At 43.8% G+C, this 16,667-nt stretch overlaps 1 protein-coding gene across 1 annotated transcript in view; it reads right to left on the bottom strand.

Moving 5' to 3' along the window:
* Nucleotides 1–2,685: 2,685 nt before the first annotated feature.
* Nucleotides 2,686–16,667, bottom strand: part of gsna (gelsolin a) — a 74,252-nt gene continuing 60,270 nt past the window's right edge. The window contains exons 13-18 of the mRNA XM_059638301.1: nt 12,957–13,127; nt 9,220–9,394; nt 8,530–8,651; nt 6,005–6,082; nt 5,225–5,285; nt 2,686–3,068 (exon numbers count right to left, since the gene is read on the bottom strand). Coding sequence (XP_059494284.1) covers nt 2,896–3,068; nt 5,225–5,285; nt 6,005–6,082; nt 8,530–8,651; nt 9,220–9,394; nt 12,957–13,127 — 780 coding nt within the window. The 3' untranslated portion in view covers nt 2,686–2,895. The remainder of the gene's footprint in view (nt 3,069–5,224; nt 5,286–6,004; nt 6,083–8,529; nt 8,652–9,219; nt 9,395–12,956; nt 13,128–16,667) is intronic.

Here is a 16,667-nt window from a genome sequence, read left to right as displayed (position 1 = left end):
CAGGATGAAAAATTACAATTCCTCCAGCACATCATAAAACGGGTCTCAAAATGGACCTGGGCAATTAGGCATACATTTACCTTCACGTAGGTCCTGGAGACAGGCAGCCTAAAAAGCCCCTACTTGAAACAGCTGGCAACCAGCAACTTGTAATATAACAACATACAGGCAGGAGCCCTGTTGTAAGCTCAAGGTACAATTGGGCAAGTATTCGGTTTCAAAAATTGAAAAAAAAAGTTTCATACATGAGAACATTAACTCTGCTAGAATTTATTGTCCATCTCTAGTTTTCTGACAGGGCAGTTCACTTTATTGGCATGCTGCTCCCATCATGCTAGTCTGACACTCGAGGCAAGAGTCAGGGTTTTGACCCAAGGTCAAAAGAAGGAATGGCAACATATTGCTAAAACTGGGAAAATGCAGACAGTGCATGAGAGAGGGGAAGGGACACCTACAGGTGGGAGAAATTTTTGTGACACGATGCTCTTTCATAGTTGGCAGAGGTCGTGGATTTGGAAGTTGCTGTGGAGGAAGCTGAAAGGCTGCAGAATTGCCAATGGCGACGAGGAGCCTAATCAGTTGCTTTTAAAAAGGGTTGAGGGTTGCTGACAGAAACGGATCAGATAAAAATTGTCAGGCTCAGGTTGTGTATAGCATTCTAGACCCCACCACCCCGACACACAAGTCCAAACAATAGCACACTGCCAGTCAATGGAATCCACTTCATTCAACTCACTGTTAAAGCTAGGCTGTACCCATTATCTGGCAGAGAAACAATTTTGCTTCTTGTTTTCCTTAAAGAAAGCTGAGCATGGTACCTGTTCAGTGCCAAACGGCAAGCAATGGCCATTAGCATCGATGGCTTAACAACTCAGACCAGTCACTAAAGCCAACAGGTACAGATGGTGTGCACCATTCTATACTGGGGCAAATTTGGTCTTGTTCACTGAGATTGGGACCATTTCCTCAGTGTGCATTCTACGTGCCAGTAATATGCTGTTTAAACACTGGAGAGAATATCAGAGCCCAAATACAGGCAGTCACAATGCCACACTGCATGCAACAGCCAATGATAATGTTCAATCCTGGCTCCTGAGAGTGAACCCAGTCAGAGAGACAGCAAGTGACAAACTCTTCTTGATCTGAAGTGACTCCGATTTACTTTGGGAAGCCATCCAGCTAGCCCTGATGGTTAATGGCTCTTTTCGATTAATGCAACAAGAAACCTATAATATACCCAAGTGAGGAGCAGTAGTAGACCTACCAGCTCAAGTCTGCTTCACAGTTCACAGAATCTCTAATCTGCACTCCCACGTACCCAATGACCTTAGCCCTTACTTAGCAAGGATCTACCTGTACCTTAAAAATATTCAAGAACTCTGCCTCCGCAGTTGTTGTTAAGACAGTCCCATAAGACTCTTGATCCCCGAAGGAAAAAAAAACTTCACTTCATCTCAAACAAAATGGATGACACGTGACCTTAAAAGTGACCTTAAAAGTGACCCCCAGCTCCTGACTCTCCCTTTCGCGGGAACATTGTCCAATTTTCCAAGTCAAAACCCATCAGGATCTTACATGTTTTAATCAAACTCCCTAATTACTACAACAAAATTCATTGGCATAAGGCTTTTAGAAGCGGATGTTAGCATGGGAGATCTAACTTGATTAGCTTGTGACAATATTCCTAACTTAGGGATCAGTATTTCTTTTTCCAGTTATCTCTGGATTGAGAAAACTAGCAACTCCTTAGATTGGTGACCTAAACCTGTTGGTAGTAGTCAGCAGCACCTTATTGGGTATGGGCTCCAATATGGACAGGAATAATCTTCTGCACTGACACATTGTAAGCTAGAGGACCTCAGACTAGTGAGACAGGAGGAGCCTATCAATAATGGTGACCAAGGGTTAGACAAAAGCCCAGGCTGAATGGAGAATCTGTAAAGGCATGGAGGGGACAGCATGGGGTGTGTGTGTTGGGAAGAGACAAGGTCATTTAACATGAGGAGTATTTCTCATCCTGTACTCAGTTGTCACACTCAGCAGGCTTCTGTAGTTGCGGCTACTGAAGACTGAACAGGTCCTGCATAATACACAAGATTCCACCACTCCCCCCACCCCACAACCTTTTCAAAATTAATTAGCTTCTACTTTGATTGGAACAGGCTCAAGGAGCTGAATGGTCTATTAATGTTCCTATACACTACTGCAGTATTATGGAACGGCTTCATCCAGAACACAGGGGGACAACTACAGTTGGAATCTTGCTCTCACCTCCTGTAGCCAAGTGCTGTGCTTTCAGAGCAGAATCTCTGTCCCCCAGTCAACCCATTTCCCACCTGCCTTCCAGCAAAGGCTTCAATGGGCCCAGGGCAATATTGAAGATCAGGAGAATTCTCACCCATTGACCTGGCCACTCTTTACCCTTCAAATTAACATCACTAAGTGACGATCCAATCCCTTATCATGTTACTGACTGTGGGAGGTTTTGGTGCAAGACATCTAGCAGCTCCATTTCCGACATTGCATTTCCTCAAAAGAGCCTCTAGTTATTCCACAGTTCAACCCTAAATGCAAGGATTTAATTTAATTCAGAGAGAGAGGGGAAGAGAAAGCATGTAACTGTCAGACCAGGAACTGAGTGCACGTCTGAAACTGGGAATGAAACAGACTTTAGGCAAAGACAACCAAGTTTTGCTCTCAAATAGTCAATCTTTATTCATTAATTATTGAAAGCAGGTGGCAGCATCACGTGGCAAATGCCAAACACAGCCTAAATATTGCACGGAAAAATTGCAGTAAGCAGCAGTGCTCATGGTGGGCAAGACTAACATTCATATTTCTTCAAAGCTCCTTAAAGAGACCAAAAAGCGTGATAGTAGGGAACGTTCCCAGGCTTTAGGATTCAGCAAGTTCATCCATGGCCCGCTGGAAGGGATCGACACTCCAGTAATCGTAATCCCATCCCAGGAACCAGCCAGTGAACGAGGGAGGCTCAAAACCTTGTTTCACAATTACTATCGGCGTCCTCTTATCCCTGTTGGAAGGATCCGTCTCAATATATTCTTTCGCTAGATTGGAGAGAGAAGTACAGTAGTGAATGGTGATCCTTTAAAAAGGTAAAGTCTTTGTACTACTGGGAAGTTCTCACATTAAAAGCTCCATATAATCCATCTCAGCACCGCATGGCCTCTGGACCCCTCACTGCAATGCGACTGGGGAAAAGTGGGATTACTGGCAAACTACGCAACAGCCTTCAATCCTGGCTGGCATGTAAAGTGCTGAATCCAAGTACATACAAACATGACTCAATGTGCATACACACGTGTGCGTGGGGGCAGTGTGGTGATCAAGATCAACCCTTCAATTCCCCTCTAAATCCACATGCAACTTCCTGAACAGCTTCTTTGTGGTTGCACATGTGACTGGGGACTTGGCTCAAACTAAGACTATCACAGCACATAATAAAACTTGTTCATTGTGTCACAAGGCGATTGTGCAATATATTCACTTCATAGCGACATTACGTAGGTGCACATTCCTTGCACAGCCCATGTGGACAACTGAACTGGCAGAAGGATGCTCCCCCTAGCAGTGGGATTAGAGCATTTACACTACTTTAAGGTATATGTATCACAGCCCCCTCAGCATTGTGATCATTAAGTCACAATTCACAAGACAAAGTAATATTCTAAATATTAATTAGAAGAAATAGAAATAAGTCAATTAACCCTTCCAGTGAAACATAAGCACTACTTAAAATCATTATACCCAACACCCACACCACAGGCCTGGCGCCAACAACTGACTCATGACACTACAAAAGAACATCAACATTTCTGCCCAAACTCACAAATTCTCCCCCTGCCCCCCCAGCACTGAGTAAATGGTGCTCTTTCAAAAAGTTACTGAAGACTAGTAACATTTTAGTTATTACACCAGTAAAAAAAAAAGAGGGACTACACTGAAAGGAGTTACATCCCTTCAGCATCCATTACCTCGGTTCCCAATCCATCTGACATTTCTGGAGGCATTCTTGGTCAAACAACATTCCCATCTCCAATTTATTCAATACTTAATGAGTGAAGAGTTCAAAAGCAGAAAGAAAACACCAATGATTTTTTTTCTGGAGCACAAAAGCTGACGTTTCGGGCCCAGACCCATCAGAGAGTCTCTGATGAAGGGTCTAGGCCCGAAATGTCAGCTTTAGTGCTCCCGAGATGCTGCTTGTCCTGCTGTGTTCATCCAGCTACACACTTTGTTGTCTTGGATTCTCCAGCATCTGCAGTTTCCATTATCTCTTATCAATGATTTTTTTCTGCTTAGTATTCCAGAAACTAACTTCCAAAGACACCACCCTAATCCTGCATGTTACCTCACTGGAGGGCACCCATACATCCTCCCCACCTCCGAAGAAACAGTGCAAGTTGGCATCTACCATCTACACCAGATGATAAATTAATTCCGACAGGAGACTCAACACTGGTGGTGCCATTCAAAAAAAAACGAGCCTGCAAGTTGTATCCAGACACTGTTCTTCAGCAGTGATTTAAAAAGGGGCTTTTCTGTGGGAATTCCTCTTGTCACCAGACCCTGCTGCTCTCACTCAGGTGTGGAACAACTGATCAACTGACAGAACCTCATACCCTCACACTTTGGTTCAGGACACCAGCTCTATCATATTCTGGCATCCTTCCCAAGCTATGAGAATTCTTTGATCTGGCGACATTTTTGTTACACTGGACAGTATTGTTAACTAGAAGAAGTGATCAAAAAATTAAAACATTGACAGGTGACCAAAACAGTCACCAAGTCAAAAAAAGTGAGAAATTCCAGGTTGTCATGCTGGTCCCAGAAAGTCTGGGTTGGGTAACAGTTGTGACAGGGAGCCCTTTCAGTACAGTTGAATGCACTCAAAATTCCTCTCCCAACTGTACACATTGTACAGGGAAAAGGAAGAAATCGCACTGTTCCAATGGAATTAGGCAAATGAACCAGGGAGTTACTTCTCATTATGGGGCCTGGAGCAGCATATTCCACAGAGATGGTCAGTCAGCTCTGGATAGTTAAAAACACAGAAAAACCTTCCACTCCATGGACTCGCTGGGGGATTTACAAAACAAAAACATCACCCTCTCCTCAAGTCAGTGGGAGATGAGGGGACTGCTAGTGCTAATTAAAAAAGGTAGTGGTGCCGAAATGAACACGCTCGGTGCCGCATTCTTACCAGATTTTTGGGCCTCAGCTTTTTCTTCTTCATGTGCTTCATTACCTATCCACACAAACACCTAGAAAAAAAGAGGCCAACACCACGAACTCAGTTGTAATGGAAAGAAAAAAAGAGCAAATTTCAAGATAAACACTGGTTTCCTGTACAAATTTTAAAAATGGCTAGGAGAGAGCACGTGCGTGCGAGAGACACAGAACGCCAGCATTGTACAGTGGGACTCCAGGTACTAAGTTTTTCCCACTGATACAAAATGCCCGTGCAATTGCACATTCAGGTCATGTCAGGAATTTGACAGAAGATTTTTTACTTGCCTGGATGAGTGTAGCTCCAACGGTCAAACAGCTTGGCATTATTCAGGAAAAAGTAGTGCATTTGAGCTGTATCCCATCCCCTTGTAACATTCAGTCCCTCTGAACTCAGCACTGTGGCATCTACAGCAACTCCCCTCAGTCTTTCAAATTCATGACTTCTACCAACTCGACAAATAAAAGGTAGCAGAGAAACAGGAAGCTCATTACTTGCACACCACATCCCTGTCTCAGGAATTAGTCGCTATTCACTCACTCCTTCTGGGTCAAAATCTTGCAGCTTGATCTTTAAAACAGCAACGTGAATGACCCCAAACCAGGTGAGTTACAGCAGCTCACCACCTTCTCCAGGTCAATTAGCAGCTGGCAATAAAATAGGTAGATGATACCCAGAATGATATCCTGTTCATGACAGCCACAGCATTGTCTGCAATTACAAACCGATATGGCCCAGCATCAAATGTCTCACCTGGTCCCACGTATCAAGAATCATGACATCGTCGGTGGCTAAATCATCCTGGATCTGTTCACCAGGCACCTCTTCAATCTGTCAAGAAAATGGAAAACCAATGTTCAAGTAGTCACGGTGCAGTTGTAAGGACTCTAAAGGAAGCGGATATTGGAATCCATAAGTTCCTTTGGGCTCAGTGAAGAGCACAGCCCTGCACACATCCACGCCCACCAACACCCCCTCCCCTAAAACCAGGTTAAATGCAGCATAAAGCCATGCGTTAAATGGTACTGACATCGCTTAATTGTGACACCCACCCCATGAACCCGACACCCTTCCAAACTGGCCAACATCCTTCATTCTCTCCTTTGATGAGCAATGTAACATCTTCCTTTAGGTTGTAAAGGGCATCCTACCTCTCCAACTAAGTTTTGATCACCCATTCCAATATATCCTTGTACAATTTAAAACATCAAAGCTTTGTTTAACCATGCTCCTAAGAGCCTGGTGACACTGCATGATGTTAAAAAGAGAGATATGGAATTCAAGTTGCTAAATCAATCAGTCTCACATGCACTTAAACCATTTTGCTGTAAAAACAAAATTTTAAACACAAGACATTATGCCCAGTTAGATAACTCAAGCCCAACAATTACTTCAGTTCAAGGTAATGATATTGTGTAAATGCTTTCCAGGTGAATCAATGCATTACCCCTACCCACCCGCACCACGCACCCCCCGCCAACCTTCACCCCACAACCCTGCAAGAGTTTGGAGTTAATGGAAAAAATTATTACGTATCTTATTGTGGAAGAAATGTTCTTGGGGATTAGAATTCCTTCATTTCCTACTCTTGCATAAACAGGAAGTACTAGAATATAGAATCTCCACCTGAGAGAAATCCCAACATCCAGCTGCTCTGGATTTACTTGTATCAGACGCAGAGATCGTTTGAATATTGCAGCAAGCTGCAATATGGAGAAAAATGGCACATGGCCAAAAATATTGTACGAGAACAGTCCTCAGTCCAACATCAGCAGACATTTCCTGCTGTTTCTCCACTTCTATTGCTATTGCCTCAAGCTGCAGTGTGAACAGGCACATGTTCCAGCCAGGTTCACCTGATACAGTGAATTATGAATAAACAAAACCACTTGGCCTATGTCAAAGAGAAGGAGCACCCCCCCCCCCTCCAAAACCTGCTCACTCACTCTCCGTAGAATCCAATGGGCTGGCTTTCAGTTTTATATCTGGAAATCCAGCCCACGCCTCAAATTATGCTGAGTAAAGAATTTGTCCAATATCAGCCTGATATTGTTGAGATTACAAAGCATAGGTGGTCACGTCAGCATAATACACCACTTGAGCTTTCTTCCATCCTCTGCCCTTTATGCTCGCTCTTGTTACCATTTTAGTTAGACCCCATAATTCTCTGTGCTACCCTGGTCTTGGTACATGGCTGCAAATTCTGCATTTTTAAAAAAATATACTAATTTTACAAAAAGCTCAATGATTTCAGTATGAACAACGCCTCTCAAAAGCAGTTAAAAAGGTTTTTCCTCGTAACAGAACCCTGAAAAGGTGAGTGAGCTTTGATGGCTCAAACTATCTCCAACATTCTGGGCAACAGAGCACAACACATTCTGATTGTCACCTGCATTTGTCTTGGTTACAAAGTCAAGCATCGTATTGCCTTTAGTGACTCATGTGTTGCATTATTTAAATAGGTCAAGTGTCACTATGACCAAAGTCTTCCATAGTTAGCTGTTGTGACACAATCCACCAGGTTCACTTTCCCACCTATATCAAGCGGTGACATTTCTTGGGCTAGTGTAAATACTAACAACAAAATCAGTAATATCGCTTCTCCATTCTGTAACTTAGGTCAGCTCTATCTCAAACTGGGGAAATTTTGTATGTGATTATTGGGCACTTTGAATGGAGCTTCTCAAGCCAAATCATTTGTGAAGTAGAAACAGGAGATTCAAGTTTGGAGCCTTATTACCCCAACCAGTACATCTCTACTTTCAACATCTGCTTTGGAAATGGAGTAAAAACTATTTATATTTCTCTATCTTTACATAAAGATTTACCTCAAAGTTATTCCAAATTTAAGTTGGTGGGGTCTGAGACTTGATGTGCATCAGGTATGGAGTTTACCACAGCACCAGTGGGTTGTCACTTCAATGAGGCTGTAACCAGACTTTAAAAATCCAAGCCTTGTGAAGTGAGCCTACACTACACAGTCCAGTCACGCCGCTCCAATACCAAGTTCCCCCTCGTGCTCAGACTATACACTCTGCTAAAGGCTCAGTTCCCTGCACATTGGGCAGACGAACCAGACTGGAGATAGGCCTCGTGTCATCAGTTCATTGCTCAATAATGTGATGGGAGTCAGCCATTGCAAACCTCAAAGCAAGCTGCTCTAGACTACGACCTGATTTTTTGGCCTCAGCCTACCTGCTGCAAAAAAAAAGTTACCACTGTATCACAGCCAAAAACTCCCAAAAAACAAGGCCCAAAAACTACAAGATCAAACTCACAATGAAGCGCCCAGTCTTGTTCGAACATGCAAAGAGGCGAGGAGGATGGGCATCCATTTTGTTTTTCAGTCTTAGTGAAGTGCGATAATCTGTCTTTCCACCCAAGATCGTCCAGAATTCATCTGTCACCAGAGCAGCAAAGAGTGGAACAGATACATTATTCAAACTTCTCCAAAGTAACATGCAGGGTGCACACTGATGACTGGATATTTACTGATCAACCTGTTCAGAGATGTGATGAACATCTGGGACATGAACCCAGATGTCCCGGCTCAGAAGGGGGGGACACGACCATGGCATCACAAGCCTCACTGATGATTGCACACAAGGTTCAATCAGCACATTTACTACAACGTAAAGACTTTCCTATGGCCTATTACTGTCAGTGGTTGAAGCAATCCACGTTGTATATTTCTATGCTACTGGTAAAAATGCCATAATGATCACAATAATTTTTATACTCCATATGTAACCATCTTTTAGAATCAGAATTCCGACTGTGTGGAAGCAGGCCATTTGGCCCATCAAGACCACTTTAAACTGAAGACACATTGAGACAATGTAGTAGCTGTGATGTGACACTCCTGCTTTGCTTGCACTAGCATTATAGGAAAATCAAAGTTTGCACAAATTATGAATGAATAATAAGTGGTCTATTACGAGAGGGAGTGCAGGTTCACTGTAACTCACCTGGTTCACTGCCCTCTGTTATTTCAGAGGCACTGACTCCCAGTATGTCCAGCAGTTGCTGGGCACCTTGCTTCTCAGTGTCACTGGCTCCATGGCCAACCCAGACAAAGGATGATTCAGGAGTTTTCAGAACAAAGACATCATTTGAATTCAGGTTGGAGGCAACAACATCGACCTGTTGGGAACAGAGTGCATGACAGTGAGTCCAGATGCTGTCTTCCAAAAGCCCAGTTCCAAATACAGTTTATTTCATCATGCCTCAGGGCCTCTCCGAATACATCCGAAAGTGTACCAGTATTCCCATTTTAAGGTACCACACATGACAGAATTCGTTTAGTGAGACTGACTTGCTTTTCTATAGCACTGTCACCATGTGTCTCAAAGTGCTTCCAAACTCAAGTACATTTTTTTGAAATGCACGCACCACTAACAGCAGAAGTGCTGCAGCCAATGTGTACATAGCGAGCTCCCAAAGGCAACAGTGTGAGAAAGACCACGTATTGAATGAGGGGTAAATACTGGCCAGAACACTGGATGACTGCCCTGTTCTACAAAACAGTGCCAGCCTTGAACATTAGGTGGAGTCTTAGTTCAAGATCAGTTCTTAAAGACAGCATGGGGTCTGGGATGGGAGCAGAAAAAAGGGCCGTGCCCAGCCCAAGTGGGTCTTGAGCCTAGAACCTTGCGACTTAGGAAAAAGAAAGAAAACAAAAAAAAGTGCCACCCACCAAGCTCTAGCTGATAGTTAAAAACCAAAGAACTGTTTTTTTTGAAAGAGAACGAATCAGTGGGACTTAAAACAAGGTGCAATCACAACAGACGCTTCACATGGTTTGAGAATAATGTATTTTCCACTCTTCACTATTTTAGGAGTCGATCCCAATCACATGTCGCTCCATGCTGTAGTTCTGGTGTGTGTGTGCGCGCGCGCGCATGCGCCGTTCTGGACTTGGTTTTCAGGCAAACCCAAGCAAAACAGGGGGTTTGCTATCCTGGTCAATACCTGGTGCAGAGTCAGAAGATTTCACTGGAAGTCAGACTACCTGCATAACAGCTTCTTGCTAACTCAGCAGCTACAGACACAGCTAATAGTGCAGGTCTGCTGTGGCCCTTCTTTAGAACCAGACTTGAAACATTCACTCTCTCTCCCTCTAGATGCTGCCAAGTTTCTAGAACAACGTTAGTTTCAGATTTCCAGAAACTGCAGCATTTCACTTTCATTTGTGTTCTGACCAGTACCACATTTGATACCAAAATCTCCCCCCAGCACAACAAGTCCATGTTAAAACAAACTATTCTTCCAGGCCCCTCTGGAATGACATTTTCTTTGCCTGATCTTACATTTAATCCTCACGAGATCAAGGTCCCTATTGAGTGTCCTTCTGGTTGATTACTTTCTTGAGGATATTATTGGGCCCCTACAACTGTCTGACCATTAAAATTGCAACACATTAGTTCAAAATGGCAATTTTCACTGTTTCAACACTCTGCCTCCCCCTCCAAACCAGCTAATCATGACTCTGCTGGTAGCACTCCTGCCTCAAGCCGAAGCCCTGGGTCCAATTCCCACTCTAGACTTAGAGTGCCAAATAAACCCCAAAAAATGCACCCAACAGCACCCTGGACAGAGCTGGAGGGAATGGTGCACTGTCAGGGGTGCCAATGAAAAGTGTTAAACAGAGGCACCGCCTGTCACTATAAATGGATGCACAAAGCACAGGTATTCTTGGAGACAATATACTGCAGAGCTGAGCATCTTCTGGCGGCTATACCTCCAACGTCAGAAGTGACGTAGGGAAACTTCTCAGGAGATAATTCTTGTATCATATGAAGTCCAATGGTTACAAAAGCGTTGTATTATTGCAATTTCGTCTACTACAAGACCAAAAACTACTCCATCTAACAAACCCACCTTGCCAATACTGTCGCATTGTCAAATGAAAACAAAAACTGATCTTGGGTTAATTACAGCTGCATCTTACAAATTAACCTTTGACTTCTGGAAAGTCAGCAACTCTGAGGTCCCAGGGGATATTTCAGGGGTTGGAGGGTGGGGAGAGAGAGAAGGGGTGAAATAACCAAACAAAAAGTTGACCCTGTTCTTCCTCAAAAAAAAATCCACTGCACCTTTCCAAAAGGTTCTTTACCACACTACCTCCACCCCAACAACTGCTTACAAATATATAGTCTTAAAAATTGAAAACATAAAATGAATAATGGGATCTGCCAGGAGTCTTTGATGTCGGTGTAAAATTGTTTTTTAACCCCCACTCAAATCAAAGTTTTTTTTGTTTTAAACAAAGATAAACCACACAGACCAATTCCAGTGCCTGGAAGCAAAATGGTAATCCACCTGCTGTCGCAATAAGCCAAAAATTCCTGATTCTCTCTGGCATTCCCTTTAGAGTCAGAATAGCGGGGGATGTGCATACACCTCCAAGTTATTACAAAAAGTGGGAGCTAAATCTGTAAACTTCCTAGTCAATGTCTCCCTGCATAAGGCTGATCTTTTAACCAAATTCCATTCAGTGCAATAAGCAATAGGCCTGAGGCAGTATTCTGGTTTTCCAACTATTCCTGTAATTCCACTGTGCATGCACCAAAATTAACAAAAAAAGGCCTCTTTAGAAAGGAGGGAGGGCACAGAGTTAATGGGGTTTGGGGTTTTGGAGTGGGAGAAACTGATTGCACAGTGACTCCAGTCCCTCTCTACATGCTCCTTTGAATCATCTGAAGGTGTTGGATGTTGGTGTTTCAGGGGAATTTGGCCAGTAACGGGCAAGGCAATTAGAGGGAAGACGGGGGTGAAATCCTCAGGTGAAACAGTCAGGAGCTGGACCAACATTCAGTTTCAGCCTTGGTCAGCACCCACTCTGGTACAAGATAAGATAAAAAGACATACCTCACAGAAAGCACAACGCCAGGAGGAAGATGATACTGAAGGAGCCGAGGCTCCTGGGTTCTGGCAGCAACTATACAGCCCAGAGAGAGTGTCCAACATTCCCAATGGCCCAACATATGGCAAGGAGCAAAGCCACTGACCAGCCTCAACAACACTGGGGGCTGCCCAGTGAACACACAGGGACGGTGGGAGCCAAATGACAGACAACTCCAGGATACGTGAGATAACACGGTTTAGAGCTAGATGAACACAGCAGAGGGGCAGGAAAGCTGACTTTTCGGTTCTGAAGGGTCCGGACCCGAAACATCAGCTTTCCTGCTTGGCCTGCTGTGTTTGTCCAGCTCTACACTTGGTTACCTCAGATCCGACTATCTCCAGGATAACTGCTGCTGGGAAGGCCTGACCTGGGGGACTCGGGACAAGGGTCACATTGCTTTCGGGTGGGAGGGGAGAAAGAGAATGGTCAATAAGTCTCTAACTGGAACTCATACGAAAAACAAAGCTTGCTTCTGCATTACACTTGGTACAAGCCACACCAGGAAGTTCAGTTCCAAGTCACTGCATCTCATGTATAGGTACATCAGTGACACCTGCAGGCAGCACAGCATTCCTGCAAGGAGGAACCGCGGACTGGAAAAAAAGTTCATGTTTGTCATGCAGTGAAAGCAGACCATTTTTAAATAAATTTTCTTTTAGTTTACATTTGTGAAAAGAAAAAGAAGTCCAAAAGGACCTTCTAAAATCACTCTGAAAGTAAGGATCTGCCTTTACAAGCTTTAACAAAACTGATTCATTCTGGAAGATAGAGGAATGAAGAGACAGTACTAAAACTAACCTCCACTGCTCTGGTGGATCCAGAGCTGCTGGCTCGGACTTGAAACAAGCGATTGTCTGCAGGAACAGTCTGGCCACCTTCTCTGGAGGTCCCACCTTTGTAAACAACCATCGGCTTTCCTCCAAACATGCTCATCAAATGGGCTGGCTCCCTCCCCTGGATCACCCGGACCTATCGCACGTAAGGAGCAAACACAAAACTTTACCATCACACACAGACATAACCCTGGAAGGTGCACAAGTCATGGCTAACTCATTGACGTACTGAAAACTATTTAACTCCCAAACAGTTGGAAAACCGATCTTTGCAAACTCATGCCCAGAATAAATCCGCTCAAACATGAAGCACTCAAAATTATCTTCAGACACTAAACTGAACATCAGTGTCACAATAACATTTATAATCTACCAGATAAGGTCAAGGTTGCCTCAAAAACAAAATTCACTCAAATATTTCTCCTTGTATTAAGCAGTAAGGTCAATGGAATTTGTTCAAACAGACTGCATGTTACTGTTGTTATTACAGTTAGAGTCGATGTACAACATGAAAACAGACCCTTCGGTCCAACTCAGCCATGCTGACCAGATATCCTAAATTAATCTGATCCCATTTGCCAGCATTTGACCCATATCCCTCTAAACTCTTCCTATTCACGTACCCATCCAGATGCCTTTTAAATGTTGTAGTGGTACCAGCCTGTGCCATGTCCTCTGGCAGCTCATTCCATAGACGCACCATCTTCTGCATGAAAACACTGCCCCCTCAAGTGCCTTTTCAATCTCCTCCCCCCCACTTCACCTTAGCTCTATGCACTAGTTCTGGGCTCCCCCACCCCAGGGAGGAGACTCACCTATTTAACCTCTCCTTATACCACAAACCCTCCAACCCTGGCAACATCCTTGTAAATCTTCTGAACCTTTAAGTTTCACAACATCATTCCTACAGCAGGGAGAGGTGATGGCCTAGTGGTGTTAAATCGGACTATTAATCCAGAGACCCAGGTAATGTTCTGGGGACCCAGGTTCAAATCCCATCATGGCAGATGGTGGAATTTGAATTCAATTTATCTGGAATTAAGGATCTAAGACCATGAATCCGTTGTTGATTGTTAGGAAAACCCATTTAGTTCACTAATGTCCTTTAGGGAAGAAAACTGCCATGCTTCCCTGGTCTGGTCTACAAGTAACTCCAGACTCTCTGCAACGTGGTGGACTGAACTGCCCTCCGGGCAATAAATGCTGCAGTCAGCAGCACCCTCATCTCATTAATGAATGAAAAAAAAAAGGCCAGAACTGCACACAGTATTCCAAAAAAGACCTAACCAATGCCCTGTCAAGCTGCAACATGACCTCCCAACTCCAAGGGAGTCATAGCTTGTTTAGCAAGGTCCTCTCTTGCCACGGTTAAAAATCATAAGTCTCATGAACATTCCACTGTTCATTCACACCAGCCCACCCCCTCACAAGTTAGGTCTGGGTGCACTTTATTTTGTTGCCCGAATTTTCTGCGGATCTTACTTCATGACCAGCGTCACCACTTTAAAAGCAGCAAGCTACTTGTGCGCAGGGTTAGAGCCACAGCCAGCCAGGTGGTTTCCCCATTAACAGTTGGTGGTGCTAAATGATAATATCACACGCTGCTGATAAATAAGGCTTCTGCCCTTTAGGATCAATCACAACCCTGTACATTGCTAGACAATGCAAGTGGAAAAAAAAAAGTTGCCTGTGGTTAAAAATTTCTTCACTGCATGAGTGTGTGTCACCAGCTTAAAGAGGTCAGCATCTGTAGTTCCTCCTCAATGACTCTTGAACTGAAGCAGCTGGCTGGGTCATTTGAGGCTGGTTAACAAGAGTCTACGTCATTGTTGTAGGCCTGGAGTCACAAACACCAGACCAGGGAAGGATAGGAGATTCCTGTCCCTGAAGGGAGACATTAGTAAAGCAGATAGACTTTCACAACCAATAGCTGTCACAGCACTATTATGGGTATGAGGCTCCAGGTGCCAGATTACTATTCTACTGCATGGAACACACTGTGTGAGGAAAAGTCCAAGTTGAAAATGTTATAAATGTTCAACGTGAAAACATTCTAATGATTTTAAGAAATGCATAATGTATATTTGGAAGAAACACAAAAGGCATGCGTTATAATGCAACTTAACATTTTAAGATCCAACCAGATTAAGAGGTGATGACCACCTAGTGGAATTAAACATTAGACATGAATCCAGAAACTTAGCGAATGCTCTGGGTACCTAGCTTTGAATCTCACCATGGTATATGGAAGAATTTGAATTCAAACTAAACCTGGCATTAAAGAATCTACTGATGGCCAAGAGATCATGGTTGATGATCAGAAAATCTCAACTGCTTCACAAGATGTCCTTCAGGTTAGGAAAGCTGCCATCCTCACCTGGTCTGGCCTACGTGTGACTCCAGACCCACAGCAAAGGGATGGACTCTGAACTGTCCAGAAATGGCCTAGACATCGCTACAAGAATAAATGAAAAGCAAGTAGACGGACTGCCAAGCATCGGCTGAGACACTGGAAAAGACAATAGCAAAAGTAAAAACAAAAAACAAACTGCCCTGCCAATCCTGCAGAGTACTCATTAACATCTAGGGGCTACTCCTTTGTCATTGGGTCAAAATCATGGAACTCCCTCCCCAAAGGGATTGTGGGTCTACCTACAGCACGTGGGCCTCAAGGAGGCAGCTCACCACTGTCTTCCAAGTGCAACTAGGATTGGTTAATAAATCCGAGCCAGTGACACCATTCCTGGTGGATAGATTTTTTAAAAAAAACCAAACAAAATAGGTCTGACTCTTTACTGTCCCTGAAATGGAAACAAAAGATCAAGGTGAGATGGATGGATAAAAAAGTAGGAGGATAACTGCAAGGAACAACTCAGAGTAGAGTTGTAGTTTGTGAAAACAGAAGGAACCAAGGGATTAATCTGAAACCAAGTTTTCATCACAAGACTCATCCATGCAACGATCCAAAACTGATAGGCAGCACGAAAATTAGAAGGGCAGGTCAGGTCAGGACAGGACAGGACATAAAATATTGCCAAAATGGAAAATATGAAGAGTTGTTGGACATTTCTGTTGTCAGTGCATTGTTACAGGAGCAATACAGCACTGAAATCACCCCTATACTGTGGGGGGCAAATGCTGTCTCTTCAGTCAAATCTTCCCTGGCACTAACAGGAGATGGAAGTATGACAACACCATAAGTGAACCTAGTCAGGCAATCAACACACAAGACAAGAGAGTTAACATCGAATTAAATAGAACAGCCAGGAGCATGGTCACAGCAATACTGGTTTTCTCAGCCGCTGCTAGACCTGCCGTGCGGTTTGAATTTTAGACTTCTAGCATCCACAGCTCAATATGTCAAATAGAAAAAGAAAGCTCTTGGAATGGTACCTATTTACAGCACCCAATATATCAGTACAAGTCATAGGTTAGAGATAGATAGATGGAAGGACTGCGTGTTATTGAATGGTGCAATCACATGGACACAATACCACATGTACAATGCCCAGTGATAGCAGCATCCTCAGGTGTGCAACATGACGTCCTGGCCACACAATTACTCTTTTGTTATGGGGCGGGGGGGTTGGAGAAATGCAGATTGCACCCTGACTCAGTTAGGCAGCTGAACAAAACCCCTTCAAAACGTGCATTACAGGCAACAGGAGTGACTCCC

This window comes from Stegostoma tigrinum, chromosome 29, assembly GCF_030684315.1.
Source record: "Stegostoma tigrinum isolate sSteTig4 chromosome 29, sSteTig4.hap1, whole genome shotgun sequence".
Classification (NCBI taxonomy): domain Eukaryota; kingdom Metazoa; phylum Chordata; class Chondrichthyes; order Orectolobiformes; family Stegostomatidae; genus Stegostoma; species Stegostoma tigrinum.
The sequence above is the reverse complement of the archived record's forward strand: the minus strand, read 5'-3'. Positions and strand labels throughout refer to the sequence as shown.